Source organism: Triticum dicoccoides, chromosome 3B (assembly GCF_002162155.2).
Source record: "Triticum dicoccoides isolate Atlit2015 ecotype Zavitan chromosome 3B, WEW_v2.0, whole genome shotgun sequence".
NCBI lineage: Eukaryota > Viridiplantae > Streptophyta > Magnoliopsida > Poales > Poaceae > Triticum > Triticum dicoccoides.
Genome location: NC_041385.1, coordinates 414,682,845 through 414,699,938, shown reverse-complemented (window position 1 = coordinate 414,699,938; position 17,094 = coordinate 414,682,845). Strand labels below are relative to the sequence as shown.

Below are 17,094 nucleotides of genomic sequence, written 5' to 3'. Positions count from 1 at the left end.
TGGATCCCTTCTCGAAGAAGCGCAAGCCGGACGAGAACGGCGCGGTCGCCGCCTCCCCCGCCGCCGGTGCTGCCGCGCTCGGGCTCACGCGCGATGACGTCCTGCGTCTCCTCGACCCGCTGTCCCGCGACCAGCTCGCCGACATCGCCGCCGCCGCGGCGCTCGCCTCCGGGGTCGCGCTCGATGCCGTGCGCGCCGCCGCCGACCGCGACCCGGCCCTGCGCAAGCTCTTCGTCCGGGGCCTCGGCTGGGAGACCAACTCCGACTCGCTCCGCGCCATCTTCTCCGCCTACGGCGACCTCGAGGAGGCCGTGGTCATCAGCGACAAGACCACCGGCCGCTCCAAGGGCTACGGATTCGTCACCTTCCGCCACGCAGACTCCGCCCTCCTCGCTCTTAAGGAACCATCCAAGAAGATCGACGCCCGCGTGACCGTCACTCAACTCGCGGCCGCTGGCGCGGCCGGTGGGCCGTCCGGTGGAACTACCGGCGCAGGTGGTGTCCCTTCAGCAGACGTCTCACTCCGCAAGATCTTTGTTGGGAACGTTCCCGCTGACATGCCATCAGAGCGCCTCCTCGCGCACTTCGCTTCCTATGGAGAGATTGAAGAGGGGCCGCTTGGGTTCGACAAGCTGACGGGCAAGTTCAGGGGCTTTGCGCTCTTTGTGTACAAGACACCTGAGGGGGCGCAGGCCTCGCTAGTGGACTCAACTAAGGTAATCGATGGGCAACAGCTCTTGTGCAAGCTAGCCATCGAGGGGAAGAAGGGGAAGCAGCAACCACAACAATCTGGGCCTGCCGGGCAACAGCAACCACAGATGCTCCAGGGTGGCCCGCCGGACATGACGGGTTCTGGGCTTGGGCTAGGTGGACCACAGATGGGTGGGCAATATGGTGGCCCTGGGAATGGTATGCCATCGTTTGGTGCATTTGGTGGTCCCAACCCATATGCTAACATGCCATCGTCCATGGGTGGCGGCGGTGGAGCTGGTTTGGGCTCAATGGGAAATCAGATGCATTCCGGGATGGGTTCTGCTGGGGCTGGTGCATTTGGCACCGGCGGGCTGGGTGGTGGTTCATTTGGGGGCTCATCTCAGTTTGGTGCTGCTGGTATGGGGCCTTATGGTGGTCTAGGCATGGGTGGGCCTTCCTCACTATACCGTATGCAACAGGGCTCAGGTGGGCTGCCCTCAGGCTATGGCGAGGGTGGAAACTACCCTCTTCCAGGGTCTGGTTTCCGGGGTCAGGACCCTCAAGGGATGTCACCAGGACCAGGTGGCAGGGGTCCTCCGATGTACCCCAATGTGCCACCTTATTTCTAAGGTAATTTCACACCCTTCTGCTGGTGTTACATGCTTTTACTAGCTGAGTGTGCTTGTTTGAAGTGACATATTGTTGCAAAATATGTCGTGCATCGTAGATGTCTTGCTATTTTCTTAATGATGAAATACTATGTGTTATGCCTGAAATACTATGTCGTGTTATGCCTGTTTGCAAATTGCGAGTGTTGCATTGTTGTCATGCTGCGTTTGCGTTTTATGTGAATATGTGATGTAATTGGAATGTATGATTGCTGCCTGGTTTGAACTAGCAAAGTCTGCAAGTTGACTTGAGCGATGTGGTGCTGCAAAAATTGATTGGTCGGTATGTGGTTGCTAGGTTAATGATGTATTGCATAACATGTTCCATACTTTTCCTGATTAGCGTGCTATTTGCTTTTTATTCTGTGGTTTTTTTTGTGTCGATACTTCAATTTTGTGGCATAGCCATGTTTATTTTGGCACGATAATCTGATGCATCCCTCGCTCTAAATGGTATTTTGTTTATGTGTTGCATGTTTTTTCTTTCTGTCTTCCTACATGACATGCCATTGTGTGAAGTTGGTACATGATTTGTGACCAAGCTGTTGTTTTTGGACGATCGAGCTTTGCCTTTGTTGATTTTGGTTATGCTAACAGATCATATGTGTCTGTGTGTTGTTGCCCTGATGTAACTATGCTGGTTTGTAGTTGATTATAGTGTTTCTGTTGTGGAGTGACAGCAGTTGGCAAACAATCTGAGCAATTTCTGTCATTTACAGAGTATTGTAATGGGCCCATGCTGATATGCTGGACCATTTTAGATGTTTGTTAATGTCTGAAATATGTTGATTGATGTGATGAGGTTTTACATATATTGCGTTGTTATCGTAAAACCTGAAACTAGACATTTCCACGTTCCACATCACAAAAACATACAATATGTAGTTTCCTGTTCCAGATTTTGATTCATGGATTGCGGTTGTATAATGCTTCCTTATGTTTGATTAGTTAGATTTCTCCAATGTTAAAGTTTTGGTTATGCCATGTTTGTCTAATGCTTCTGTCCTAATATGTTGTATTATTGTATATACATCTGGACTACATAATACATCCATGGGAAATCTCTGCTTCTAATGTTTCTGTCATTAGTTTGCGGTTGCACATCATGTGCTTATGCATAGAATGAATCTCATCTTGTATTTGAATAGCTTTATTTTCATTTTTATTGGCCACTCTTTTAGGTCATTGGTGAATTCAAAACATAACTATACACATCCTGCGATAAATTGAACTGGTTATGTATCGTTGAAAGTGTAATATAACATAAAGTGTTGTCCTATAGTTAGCAGAATACTCTTCAAGATTACTATTTTATCTTGGTCATACCATATTTAGTTTTTTTGTCACTTGAAGACTAGGTTTGCTGTTCGTCAATATTCTTTTTTTGCTCTTGTTGATTTTGTTTTTGCATCATTTTGCTCTGTTTTGATTAATTTTGCAGTATTTACTCTAAAGTTTGCCAAATGTAGTTTCTTAATCTTCAAAGCTTTCTTAACTGATTATACTTTTTTATGCCTGCATTGTATCATCTACATAAGTAAGGATTAGGTGTGGTATTTGGAACTTGATGAACTATAAACGTTGTATTTCTAACCCTTGTATTTAGTGTCATATTACCTGTATTTTGTCTGTATATTTTTGCTCAGCTGAACTATTGATTGAATTCTAGTGAATGTGTGACTCAGGTTGTTGACAACTCTTGGGAGCATATGCTTTGAATGGTTGTGCTGAATTCAGAAGTGTTGTCTGCATGGATGTCTTGCATATTCTGGCTACCTCTGATCTGGAAATCAGTTTTGCTCTGAGTTTTCGTTGTTAAGAGATAAATCAAGCTAGATTAGTGTTTTATGTTTACTCTTTCACTAGACATGTACTTCTTATGACTGCTTTGCAGTCTGTCTATTTAAATACCTGAATTATCATTGTTACATTCTTGTGTATTGTCTCGTGATACCAAGTTACTTATGTCATGTATGGTGAAAGTTTGCTTGGTAATTTGTGGATTGTTTATATGTATGAGTGATATTGACATGTCTGCTTGGTAGGGTTTGTGTAATATTTTTGCAGGTTCTGAAGAACCTTTTTTACTTTTGACAATGTCTTGGGTAAGTTTGGAGTGTCTATCTATTGTCTCTTTCATCGGTATTATCTCTTCGTGCAGTTTCCATACATTACGTCTGTTGTTCTGTCACACCAGGATTTGTGCTGTGTATGCTTTGTTTGTGGCAAGTATTCTTGTTGAGGGTGTGATTTGTTGCAAGAATTACTTTTTGGTGATTTGGGGATTTCAATGATTTTACCCTCAACCGACCATGGAATGATTGTTTTATTTGTGATTGGAGATGTTTTGATTGTAGCACAGTTTGTGCTGCATTGTACGGCAATGTGAAGTTTAAAAAAAAATGGTAGTCAATAATGTCTATTGCACAAGTTTTGGTTAGTTGGCAGAAATGTATTCTGTTTTCAGGTGAGACACTTTTGAAGAAGGGTTTAGTCTACTGACCTACCCACCTCGCCTATGCATTCCGTTTCTCTAGGTGGTCCCAACAGAAGTCAAATAATCAGCTAGGCGTTGGTAAAGTAGTTTAAGCATGAAAAAATATATGTGCGGACTTGCGCCCTGAGCTTGCCGGTGTTGAATATGAGAAGAACCTGCCCCCATTAGTTGTTGAAGCATGGTCGGGAGATGGAAGTTTGATTTTGCTTGGTTTCTGCACGATAGACTCCAAAAGAATTCCACCGAGCAATTGTAATCCTGCAATTCCGCCCCCATCATATTGTAACATCAATGTCATCTTAGTTAAAACATATTCTGGTTTAGTCTCACATATTAGACTTATTGTGATTATTGTGATACTCTCTCCGTCCCAAAAATTTTGTCTTAGATTTGTCCAAATACGGATGTATCAAGTCACATTTTAGTATTAAGTACATTCGTATCTAGACAAATCTAAGACAAGAATTTTGGGACGGAGGGAGTACTTGTTAACATGCCTTAGGCATTGATACTGTTTTGAATATAATGAATATATGTGTTTGTTAAGTGAAACAATGTATGTTTCACTAATTAATCACATCTAAAACTGGGAATAATTTTATAATCTCAACCCGCTGACAACTGAAACCGTTGCTTTGCATGGTGTTGTCTTTGTTGCATGATTTAGGCTGAGTCTGCTTCTATTACTCCCACCGCTCCCTTTTTTACATGATTTGACACAGCAAAACATAAGTTTCATATCTCCCTCCGGTTCTTTTTCCTCCGCTTATAAGATTTGTCTACATGATTTGACCCAACAAAATGTAAGTTCCATATCTCCCTTTGGTTCTTTTTCCTCCGCATGTAAGATTTGTTTGAAGCCAAACTTTTTGAAGTTTGACCATATTTATATGAAAAAAATATCAACATCTACAATACTAAAATTATACAATAAAAATTAAATTCATGAAACATCTATTGATATTCGTATTGTGAATGTTGATATATTTTTCTATAAACATTGTCAACTTTTATGATAATTAAAAAGGACTAGAGGGAGTATCATTCAATTTGTATTGGATTGTAGTTTTCCACGTTGTACTAACTTTTGACAAAGACGACATGTGTAAATAAAGATGAAGAGAGGGTATTACGTGTTTGGTATTTGAATTTTATAAGTTTTTGGTTGAGTAGACTTGCATTTCTATTACAATAAATTCAAATCTTAGTTGTTCGTCTAGACAGACTAATTCCTGGGCTCGCCACTGAATAGGATGAATAACATTCCTAATAAATTGTTGTGCTCCTTACCTATACGGAACTTTCCTCTGTAATCCTCGTTCCTTTGGTTTGAAAAACCTTCAAACTTTTATGACCAACCACAGTAGAGACTAAAGGTTGCTATGAGATTTATTACACATTAATCCATGACAGCATGCCTTCTTTGATACTAGATTTAGCTCAATTTGTCATGCCCAATATGCGATACTATCCTAAAGAGACTCGAAGGTCCCACCAAGGATAGAACCGCATATTGAAACGCTTTTGCAAGGTGGATATCATTACATCAACATTACATAATAGATGGGGATACATACAAGGCATACAAATGCCACAAGAGTACATCAATACAACATACATAAGATCAACATCCGGCTACGGATGAAACACAAACAGAAGCTCAAACAATATCCACCCTGCTAGCCCAGGCTGCCGACCTGGAATCTATCCACTGATCGAAGAAGAAGCAGAAGAAGAACTCCAAAACAAGCAAACATCGCTCTCGCGTCATGATCATCGCATATAACCTGTACCTGCAACTGTTGTTGTAGTAAACTGTGAGCCACGAGGACTCAGCAATCCCAATACCATGGGTATCAAGACTACCAAAGCTTAATGAGTAAGGAAGGGGTAAAGTGGTGAGGTTGCAGCAGCGACTAAGCATATATGGTGGCTAACATACGCAAATAAGAGCGAGAAGAGAAGTAACGGAACGATTGTGAAGCTAGCAATGATCAAGAAGTGATCCTGAACTTCTACTTACGTCAAACATAACCTAAAACCGTGTTCACTTCCCGGACTTCGCCGAAAAGAGACCATCACGGCTACACACGCGGTTGATGCGTTTTAATTCAAATCTGGTGTCAAGTTATCTATAACCGGACATTAACAAATTTCCGTCTGACACATAACCGCGGGCACGACTTTCGAAAGTTTATACCTTGCAGGGGTGTCCCAACTTAGCCCATCACAAGCTCTCACGGTCAACGAAGAATATTCCTTCTCCCAGGAAGACCCGATCAAACTCGGAATCCCGGTTTACAAGACATTTCGACAATGGTGAAACAAGACCAGCAAGACCACCCGACTGTGCCGACAAATCCCGATAGGAGCTGCACATATCTTGTTCTCAGGGCACACCGGATAAGCGAAGCGTACATGTACCGACGTAATCCAAGTTGCCAAGGAATGGTCCCGCACGGTGCTCTAGTTTGGACCAACACTCGGAGGAGCACTGGCCCGAGGGGTAAAATAAAGATGACCCTTGAGTCTGCAGAACCCAAGGGAAAAAGGCTTAGGTGGCAAATGTTAAAACCAATGTTGGGCCTTGCTGGAGGAGTTTTATTCAAAGCGAACTGTCAAGGAGGTACCATAAATCACCCAACCGCGTAAGGAACGCAAAATCAAGGAATATAATACCGGTATGACGGAAACTAGGGCGGCAAGAGTGGAACAAAACACCAGGCATAAGGCCGAGCCTTCCACCCTTTACCAAGTATATAGATGCATTAACTAACATAAGAGATATTGTGATATCCTAACATAATCCTGTTGATCATGGAGCAAATCTTCGACTTCACCTGCAACTAACAATGCTATAAGAGGGGCTGAGCAAAGCGGTAACATAGCCAAGCAACGGTTTGCTAGGAAGGGTGAAAAGGTTAGAGGCTGACATGGCAATATGGGAGGCATGGTAAACAAGTGATAGGTAGCGCAGCATAGCAATAGAACGAAGCAACTAGCAAGCAAAGATAGAAGTGATATCGAGGGTAATGGTCATCTTGCCTGAAATCCCGCAAGGAAGAAGAACGAGTCCATGAAGAAGACAAACGGACGTAGTCGAACGAATCCTCACAACTCCGGAACGAAACCAAAGCTAACGAGAGAAGCAACCCGGAAAGAAGCAAAGAACATAGTAAACACACAAGCATAAACATGGCGTGCTGCTGTCAACTCCACCTTGCGCGACCTCCTGCCTCGTCCTCGTTCCCACGCCGCTCGTCGCTAGAAGCCAGCAGGAGAAGCCCCGCCTCCGCTCGAGGGCCCCGCGACATCCTCTGCTGCACCTCCACCGGTCGGCGACCTCACCTAAACCTCTCCAGCGAGCAGCCCGCCAGGACAGGCTAGTCTCCCTCGGAACCAACCTCCTCCACGCGCCAAGTCCCGCAGCCGTTGTCCCTGCATCGCGCCAAGGCCCAGCGACCCCCTACACATCGAGGCCTCCGTGCACCTCTTGCTCCCGTCGACCTTGCACCATGCCTCTGCCATCCATGTGATCGCCAAGACCGAGACCTCCTTGAACAGGAGCATTTCTTTTGGATCGCCAAGTATCGCACCGGGCGCCAAGTACCTCTACGGATGCACTGGACGTCTACGACAAGTGTACCTCTACATCCTGGAATCGCCAAGTACCGCATCGAAACGCAAGTACAACAAGGAATCCTGAAGGACTTGGATGCGACAAGTTCCTCTCCAAACGTGTACGACTACCGACGCCGTGTACGACTACTTCCCACGACGACCCGTGAACGTCTACTTTCACTACCGTCGTGAGAACGACTACTTCCACTACGGCCCGTGTACCACTACTTCCTCCAATGAACTCGATCCGCCCCAAAACGCACGCTTCAAAGGTATAATCTCGAGATGATCACGACCGTGGACGAATGCTTTGTTGTATGAGATGCCCGTGTATGCTTGCATGGAGAACTGGATGTTTTCAAAAATCTTGTCATTTATCTGATTCCATATGGACCAGCATCCAATAATTGCTACTTGTGAGCTGTGTTGGGATTTCCTCGAAAAAGAGAGGATGATACAGTATAGTAGAATAAGTATTTCAGTCAGTTAATAATAAAGGTTATGAATCACACAAAGACTATGAACAACACCTGCACACACAAAAGCAAATACTTGCACCCAACACAAACAAGGGGGTTGTCAATCCCCTCGGTTTATTTTGCCACTCTAGTTTTTGCCGACTTTGCTTATGCCACTCTAGAATTTGACATCTCACTTTGCCACTCTTAGCTTTTGACAATATACAGTTTTGCCATTTCGTGGCAAAAACAAAATTTTTTAGAGTGGCAATTGTGATACATTATCAAAACCTAAGAGTGGTAAAAATGAAATAAAAAATTATCATTTTTGCCATGGAATGGCATTTGTGATGTATTTTCAAAAGCTAAGAGTGGTAAAAGTGTTAAATTCTAGAGTGGCATAAGCAAAATTGGTAAAAGCTAAAGTGACAAAAACAAAGTTTTCCCTTATTTGTAAGGATTAAATCTCGTAGTGTTAGATAATAAAGTAAATTGCAAAACAAAACAAAAGAAATAAGATTGTAGCAATGTACTTTTGTGTTTTTATATATGATAAAAGTAGACCCGGGGGCCATAGTTTTCACTAGAAGCTTTCTCGAACACATAGCATACGGTGGGTGAATAAATTATTGTTGGGCAATTGATAGAAAAGCGCATAGTTATGACGATATTCAAGTCAATGATCATGTGTATAGGCATCACATGCGAGACAAGTAGACCAATTCCTGCGTGCATCTACTATTATTACCCCACCCATCGACCGCTATCCAACATACATCTAGGGTATTAAGTATAAAGCAGAGTAACGCCTTAAGCAAGATGATATGATGTAGACAAAGTAAACCTAATCAATATGAATAAACCCCGTTGTTTTACCCTTAATGACAACAAGACAAATACATGTCTTGTCCCCTACTTTGTCACTGGGATAGAGCACCGCAAGATTGAACCCATCACAAACCACCTCACGCACTGAAGATAAATCAATCTAATTGGCCAAACTAAAAATAGATCAGAGAGAAATACAAAATTACAACAATCATGCATAATAAAAGTTCAGAAAAGGCTCAATTAATATTCATGAATAATTTGATCATAAACCCATAATTCATTGGATCCCAACAAACACTGCAAAAGAAGATTACATCAGATAGAACTCCCAAGAAAATCGAGGAGAACATTGTATTGAAGATCAAAGCGAGAGAAGAAGTCATCTAGCTACTAGCTATGGACCCATAGGTTCGTGGTGAACTACTCATGCATCATCGCGGTAGGATAGCAAGGATGATGTAGAAGCCCTCCGTGATCGATTCCGCCTCCGGCAGAGTACCGGAAAAGGCCTCCAGATGGGATCAGGAAAGAACAGAAGCTTGCGGCGGCAGAAAAAGTGTTTCAGGTCTCTATGGTATATTGGAATTTATAGAGGATAGGTCAAGAGGTGCCATGAGGGGCCCACAAGCTCAGGGGGCGCCCTCGTGGGGCTCGCCTAGTGAGCTTGTCGCTCCCTCTTGACTCTTCTAGTCTTCTCCCGTATCTTCATGGGTTCCTTTTGGTCCATAAAAAATCACCGTGTTTGGACTCCGTTTGATATTGATTTTCTAAAAAGCCAAAAACAAGCAAAAACGACAATTGGCACTATGCACTAGGTTAATAGGTTAGTCCTAGAAAATGATATAAAATAACATATAAATGCATATAAAACATCCAAGATTGATACTATAATAGCATGAAACAATAAAAAATTATAGATATGTTGGAGACGTATCAGTAGTAACTACTTCCACAAAGAAATCTCACTGATATCTTTGTCTTGCTTCCATGATCATCATATGTATATTTAGATCAGTGTTCCATCCCATATTTATGCTCCACCAGAATCCTTGACTAAATGGGCAACTAAAAAGTAGATACATTCTGTCCTCCATATTGTGGTCATTGCATAAGACACATCTAGTACTCTCAAGGGTGAAATTCTTTCTAGTAGGGAGTTCACAAGTATTTATTTTGTCATTGAGTAACAACCATCAAAAGAATTTGTGCCTAGGAAGAAAGCATGATTTCCGTGTCCTTTGCATGGGCAGTGGTGCTTGCAGATTACCCACTAAAGCATTGTATATTTTCTTGGCCGAGTACTTGGAGTTTCCCCACATGAAAGACCATGTGTCTAGTTCCACATTATCTCTGATTGCCTCTAGTTGATCAGAAAATATTGAATTGCTCGTGGGCAATCATAGATAGTGGTAGCTGGAATGGATTGTAGTAATTCATCACTAATTTGGCTTGTTGTATTGAGATATTATCATTCTCAGCAAAAGAATGGAGTTCAACCCATTTGTTTTTCAAAATGTTCCTTTCCATACATCATCCCATATAAAACACTGTCACCTTTGTTGACCTTACATGTGGCCATACCTTTGTATAGATCAGTAAGACTTACACAGGCGCTCCATCGAAAGGATCCTTTGTTATTGCTAGCATGTGGTATAATATTATTTGAATAATATGCTTCCCATATTAGTTTGACAATGGAATATTCTCATGATTGTAAAATTTGTGCAAGTGTTTGATCAACAAAGCAATATTCTGAACTCTAAGATTAAGGACACCTAGTCCACCTTGCTTCTTTGGTTTGCAAACCATCTTCTAGCTTGCCAGGAAGTTTCCTTTCTTTTCAATGTCATTCCCATACCAAGGGAAGTTTCTTCTGGATTTGTTGACATGGTCCAAAATAGTGTAATGAACTTTACATGAGCACATGGCAAAAATAGGCATTGATGCAATGACTGAGTTGACATATGTCAATCTGCCAACATAATTTGCAACCCTTGGTAGCCTCTTGTAAATTCTGGATATGATGGGAATGAGACATGCACTGATGGTTTGGTGGTGCCAAGAGGTAACCCCAGGTAGGTGAAAGGAAGACTTTCAACCCTGCATCCAAAACTTTCAACAAGGCCTAGAACAGTAGCATTGTCACTATTGATGGGCACAATGGATGATTTTTTGTAGTTCACAAATAAACCCGTGGACATGCTGAATATATGTAATAGGGATTTAAGATGCATAAGTTGATCCTTGTCAGTAGGCATTATGAGCAGAGTATCATCAGCATATTGTATAATAGGGTATTGCTACCCATAGCTATCTTCCACAGGTAGAGTTAGTTCACCATTCATCCATGCTAGATTGACAATGGTTTGTAAAAGATCAGCAGTAAGGACATAAAGAAGTGGGGATATAGGGTCACCTTGTCTTACTCCTCTTTTGCACATAATCTTTTCCCCAGCTACACCATTAAGTAGCATAGAGGTGGAGGCGGAATTTAGGATTCTGGTAACCCAATTAATCCACCTGGGTACAAATCCTTTGGCCCTCAGCATCTCAATAACAGCACTATATTCTATCTTGTCAAATGCCTTTTCAGAGTCAAGCTTGAGAATGATAATAGGTCTTTTTGATTTATGGCATTTATGAAGGTATTCAAATGTATATCCCAAGCAGTCTTGAACATTTTCCCCTTTAATGAAACCATATTGGTTTTGATGAATAATCATTGTAATCTCTTTTTGTAATTGTTGGCCATGAGTTTGGTGAAGAATTTCAATGGAAGTGTAACCAGAGAAATGTGCCTACAGTCATTCATATTCTTAGGAGATTGTTTCTTGGGTATAAGGGTAATATATGCAGTGTTGATGCTTTGAATGTTAGCATTTCCTTCAAAAAATCCGATATCATCTTACAAAAATCCTATTTAATAATGGGCCAACATTTTTTAAGGAATTTACCATTGAATCCATCTGGTCCAGGTGCTTTATCATCAGAAAATCCTTTGACCACCTCCTCAATTTCATCAATGCCGAATGGCTCATCCAAATGATTTAAATTGTGTTGTTTGATCATTTCTGGAAGGTTGAATAGCATTGTGGGTTTGATTGATGTCCCAAGCCTCTCTTTATATGATTGCCATATAACAACAACTTTCTAGTCATGTGAGCTATGAACTATACCATCATTTGTGGTGATGGATGATATGTAACTTTTTCTATAGTTCATAGCGGCCATAGCATGATTTTTTTTTTGGAATTTTCATCACCAAATAGGTTATCTCTTCCTTTGTATATGCTTTTATAGTACATTCTTTTAGCTCCTAGAAGCTTTAGAATGTGTCTTTTCAGGATCTTTCTTAAATTCCTCTCTATTAAAGTCAATGGCATTTGTTCATCAATTCCATCCATGAGGGTTAAGTCTAGATAAATTCTTGCTCCACCATTTGATTCCTTGTTTGACACATTTAAATCTGGTAGATATATCATTGGCTGAATTACTGAGAGAATCTCTAGAATTCCATGATCTATACACAGTATCATAGAAACCATCAAAATCCATCCAATAATTCTCAAATCTGAAACTAGATGCTTTGGGTATATCACTGCCAATCTTAATATGTATGGGAGTGTGGTCAGACGTCGCGCTGGCTAAAGGACATACAATTGTGTTTGGGAATGAAATTATTCAATCTGAAGTTGTAAATATCCAGTCTAACTTCTCCATAAGAGGATTATCTTGCATATTGCTCCATGTGTAGCTTCTGCCCTTGAGTGAATTTCCACAAGATTATGTGCTTGGATGATGCTGTTGAATAATAACATGTTATTTACATCCCCACCTGGCCAGCTTCTATCATTTGGACTTCTTATCAGGTTGAAATCCCCTAGAATCATCCAATGATCCATACTGGTGGTGTCCACATTATTTAACCAACATATGAAATCAACTCTGTCATCATTTTGGCAGGGAGCATATACATTAGTAATATAAAGAATATTACCAGATGGTATACAAACCAATTTGACTGTAAGTTAGGAATCTTGGCTGATGATTTGACCATTGAATAAGCTTCCATTCCATATAATGATAATTCCACCAGAATTTCCAACCGATGGTACATAAAAAAACTGGTTAAATCTTCTGGGAGAGAATTTTCTCATGTATGTCATATCAAAATCTTCTCTCTTTATTTCTTGAATACAGATGATATTGCAGTTACTTTCTTCAATCTTTTGTCTCAAGTCATCCCATCTTTTCTGGGAATCAATACCTCTCACATTCCAGTTTAATATATCCCAACTTTTGTTCATGATTAACCACATGTATCAGATTTGCATCACAATGTGTATAAACACTATGTTGAGAACACCATATTCATAAACCAAAATGTAATAATAGTTACCACTGACCCATATCATCATATAATCTGTGTTGTTGTAGTATTTATCTAGCTATCCATGGCCTCCACAAGATAATACCACATGCATTCAGCATATATCATCACAAAATTATCACAGACTGTGTTGTAGATAGCAACATAATAGATATAATTTTAACAGTTCAGACACCGACAACGGTAATTAAATTGGAGGTGGTGCATGCAGGCACAAAATAGGTAATACTGTAAATAAAGTGTGCTACTTGGATCATATCCAAAAGAGAGGTTTTGTCTTAACTTATTGCAGACCATAGGAAATAAGGGCCTCATCCATCTAGTGGGAGATCTATTCATTTGAAATAGAGACATTTAGAGCAACATAAGACACCTTACTAGGAGGGATCTGGCGTTGCTTCGTTGCAATGGCTTTGATAGTGTCAGTTGGGAGCTCTAGAGGTGGGGCGGTGAGGGTTTCCCAGATTAAGAGTCCTCGGGCTGTTGGCCTATCTCTCATGGGCCGGACTAGTGGTCCGCTCTTGATTCACCAAAGGAAGGTCGGACTACAGGCGACCCCGTGCTTTGGAAGGAAGATTCCACAAGACTTGGCGAGACAATGACTCCTCTCCGCCAACGTATTCGACTAGGACTCTTGTTATCCTAGGCCTCTGGTACATTATATAAGCCGAGGCCAGGCTAGTCGATAGAGATATATGCTATATCATTAGAATCATACACAACTTACGATCTCGAGGTAGATCAACTCTGTACTCATCCTATACACTTCAATATAATCAAGCATGACGTAGGGTTTTACCTCTTCGAGAGGGCCCAAACCTGGGTAAACATCGTCTCCTTCGTCTCATGTTCCCCATTGACCCAAGATCCACAACTCGGGACCCCCTACCCGAGATCCGCCGGTTTTGACACCGATATTGGTGCTTTCATTGAGAGTTCCGATGTGAGATCGCGAAGGATTGATGGCTCATCTGCAGATTGATAACAATTTTTTCTGGACAGCGGATTCGTGTTCGCCGTCCCCATCTCCTTGAGCGTCGCCTTGATGATTGCTTCGGTGGAATTGTGCGGATCGAGTCCACAACAACTCTATAAAATTTTATCACGTTCCAATGGAGGAATCTCCGGTAATCTCCAATATACTAGAGCCCTGTTGAATCTGGACGAGTTTGGGGCGAGGAGTCCAGCATCCATCTCGGACATCCTTTGGAAGATCCAATCATTCATCGGCTGTGGAATTCTTATATCTACCACCCCTCAAAATTTCAGCTCGATCCAACCGTTCAAACTCCAGGAAACTTCCGATGAGTGGATCAATTTTCGGATATGTTTTCTACGCTAATACAAATCCGACCCGAGTTCATCTTTTTTCATGAACGAGATATTGGGCAACCTTTTTGGAGGAATTTCTTTCTAGGGTATTGTGTGTTGTTCTCCAACACGTGCCTACAAATTTTTGAGCCTTCTTCGAGACGGTCTTCACCATCACGCCAGTGTCAAACCAGCCCGGCAACTTTGCTCCACGGCTGCCGACCTGCACTAGACAAGTCGTCGCTTCGTTGAGCCAAGGTCAACCTCATCGAATCTTCATCTCAGCGAGCCGGCCAAGAGTTTGGCATCGTGAAGGCTAAATCATCACCAACATCGCCACCCCATGGATTGCACGGGTCGGGCGCGCTGGCATCGCCGCGCGGTCACTTCATCAAGCCGACATTGATCGTGTCACAAGTTATGACCTGCGTCGGCATGGCTGCGTCTTTGCTTCTTCAAGCCAATGTCCACACCGACCTGCTTCGACACCTCAGCTAGCATGGGGACTTCAACATCGCCTTACTGACCTGTGATACGTCCCCAATGTATCTATAATTTATCAAGTATTCATGCCATGTTTACAATAATTTTATATGGTTTTTGGAATGATTTGGATGGAACTAACCTGGACTAACGTTGTTTTCAGCAGAACTATCGTGGTGTTGTTTTTTGTGCAGAAATAAAAGTTCTCCAAATGCAATGAAACTTTTTGACGATTTTTTTTGGAACAAAAGAGGCACTAGAAGCTTCGTGGGAGGACCAAAAGGTGAAGAAGGTGAGCATAAGACACCAAGGCATGCCAGGGGGCCCAAGCGCGCCCGGGTGGGTTGTGCCCATCTCGAAGCCCATCTTCGCATGATTCCAACGCTGAAAAATCCTATAAATAGAGAAACCATCAGAAATAACCCTAGATCAGAAGTTTCGCCGCCGCAAGCCTCTGTAGCCATGAAAAACCAATCTAGACCCCGTTCCGGCACTCCACCGGAGGGGGAAATCATCACCGGTGACCATCTTCATCATCCTGGCGGCCACCATGATGAGGAGGGAGTAGTCCACCCTTGGGGCTGAGGGTTTGTACCAGTAGCTATGTGTTTAATCTCTCTCTCTATTTTGTGTTCTTGAGTTGTCACGATCTTGATGTATCGCGGACTTTGTTAATATAGTTGGATCATATGGTGTTTCCCCCCCTCTATCTTGTTATGAATTGAGTTTTCCCTTTGAGACTTCTTTCTTATCAGATTGAATACTTTTATGGATTTGAGATCACTTGATATATGTCTTGCATATGAATACCCTTGGTGACAATGGAGTATTATATTGATTCACTTGATATATGTTTTCGCACTCAACTCGCGGATTCCCGAGGTGACATTGGGGCAATCTATGCATAGGGGTTGATGCACGTTCTTGTCTTTGTTTCTCCGGTAAAAATATTGGGGCACTCTTTGAGGTTCTTCGTGTTAGATTGAGTATTATGAATCTGAATTTGCTTTGGTGTTATTTTAGTATGAACTCTTGATGGATCGGTCAAAATAAATAACTTAGTGTTATTTTAGTACGAACTCTTGATAAATCGATTGGAAAGAATAACTTGGTGTTATTTTAGTATGAACTCTTGGATAGATCGGTCGGAAAGAATAGCTACAAACATTTTCTTCTTATGTTCTCCGCTAGATAGGAACTTTGGAGTGATTCTTCATCGCACGTTGAGGGATGGCTATATGATCCAATTATATTGGCATTGTTGAGAGATTGCACTAGCGAAAGTACGGACCCTAGGCCTTGTTTTCAAGCATTGCAATACCTTTTTTGCTCACTTTTATCGATTGCTACCTTGCTGTTTTTATTTATTCAGATTATAAAAATATATTTCTACCATCCAGATTACACTTTTATCACGATATCTTCGACGAACTAGTGCACCTATACAATTTGCCATTGTGTTGGGTGTGCTGGGGACACAAGAGACTCTTTGTTATTTGGTTGCAGGGTTGTTTGAGAGAGACCATCTTCATCCTACGCCTCCCACGGATTGATAAACCTTAGGTCATCCACTTGAGGGAAAATCGTTATTGTCCTACAAAACTCTGCGCTTGGAGGCCCAACACGAGTTTACAAGAATAAGTTGCATAGTAGACATCAAGGTCTTTTCTGGCGCCGTTGCTGGGGAGGTTAGGTAAGCGACACTCACATCCCATCAACGAAGCTCTTTTCTGGCGCCGTTGCCGGGGAGGTGAGTGCCTGAAGGTATATGTTTAGATCTTGCAATCGAATCTTTTAGTTTCTTGTTTATCACTAGTTTGGTTTACAAAAAGAAAAAAATGGAATTGAGGTTGCATAATATTATTCATCTTTATAATGTCTTTCATGAAAATGATGGAAAGGAAAATTGTGCTCAATTGATAGAAGAAGAATTCAATAAAATGTTTGGCATAAAATCCTTGAATGATTAGCATGATTGCTATGTTGTTAGCATGAATTCTATGAATATCCAAAATACTAATGATGATTGCACTAGTCGTGTTAAAAATGTTTCTTACAAGCATGTCAATTTTTGTGGAGTGCATAAAGTTTGTGAAGACGTGCCTTATAAGGAAGATAGATTTTGTAAGAAGCATAAGCATG

General features: G+C 41.8%; 1 protein-coding gene across 1 annotated transcript; it reads left to right on the top strand.

The window, feature by feature from the left end:
• Positions 1 to 5: 5 nt before the first annotated feature.
• Positions 6 to 3,392, top strand: LOC119279559 (UBP1-associated protein 2C-like; the record flags this gene model as incomplete). The annotated part of the gene is made up of 2 exons (XM_037560761.1): positions 6 to 1,323; positions 3,047 to 3,392. A coding segment is annotated over one exon (1,317 nt), but the record flags the coding sequence as incomplete, so codon positions are not given.
• Positions 3,393 to 17,094: the final 13,702 nt, after the last annotated feature.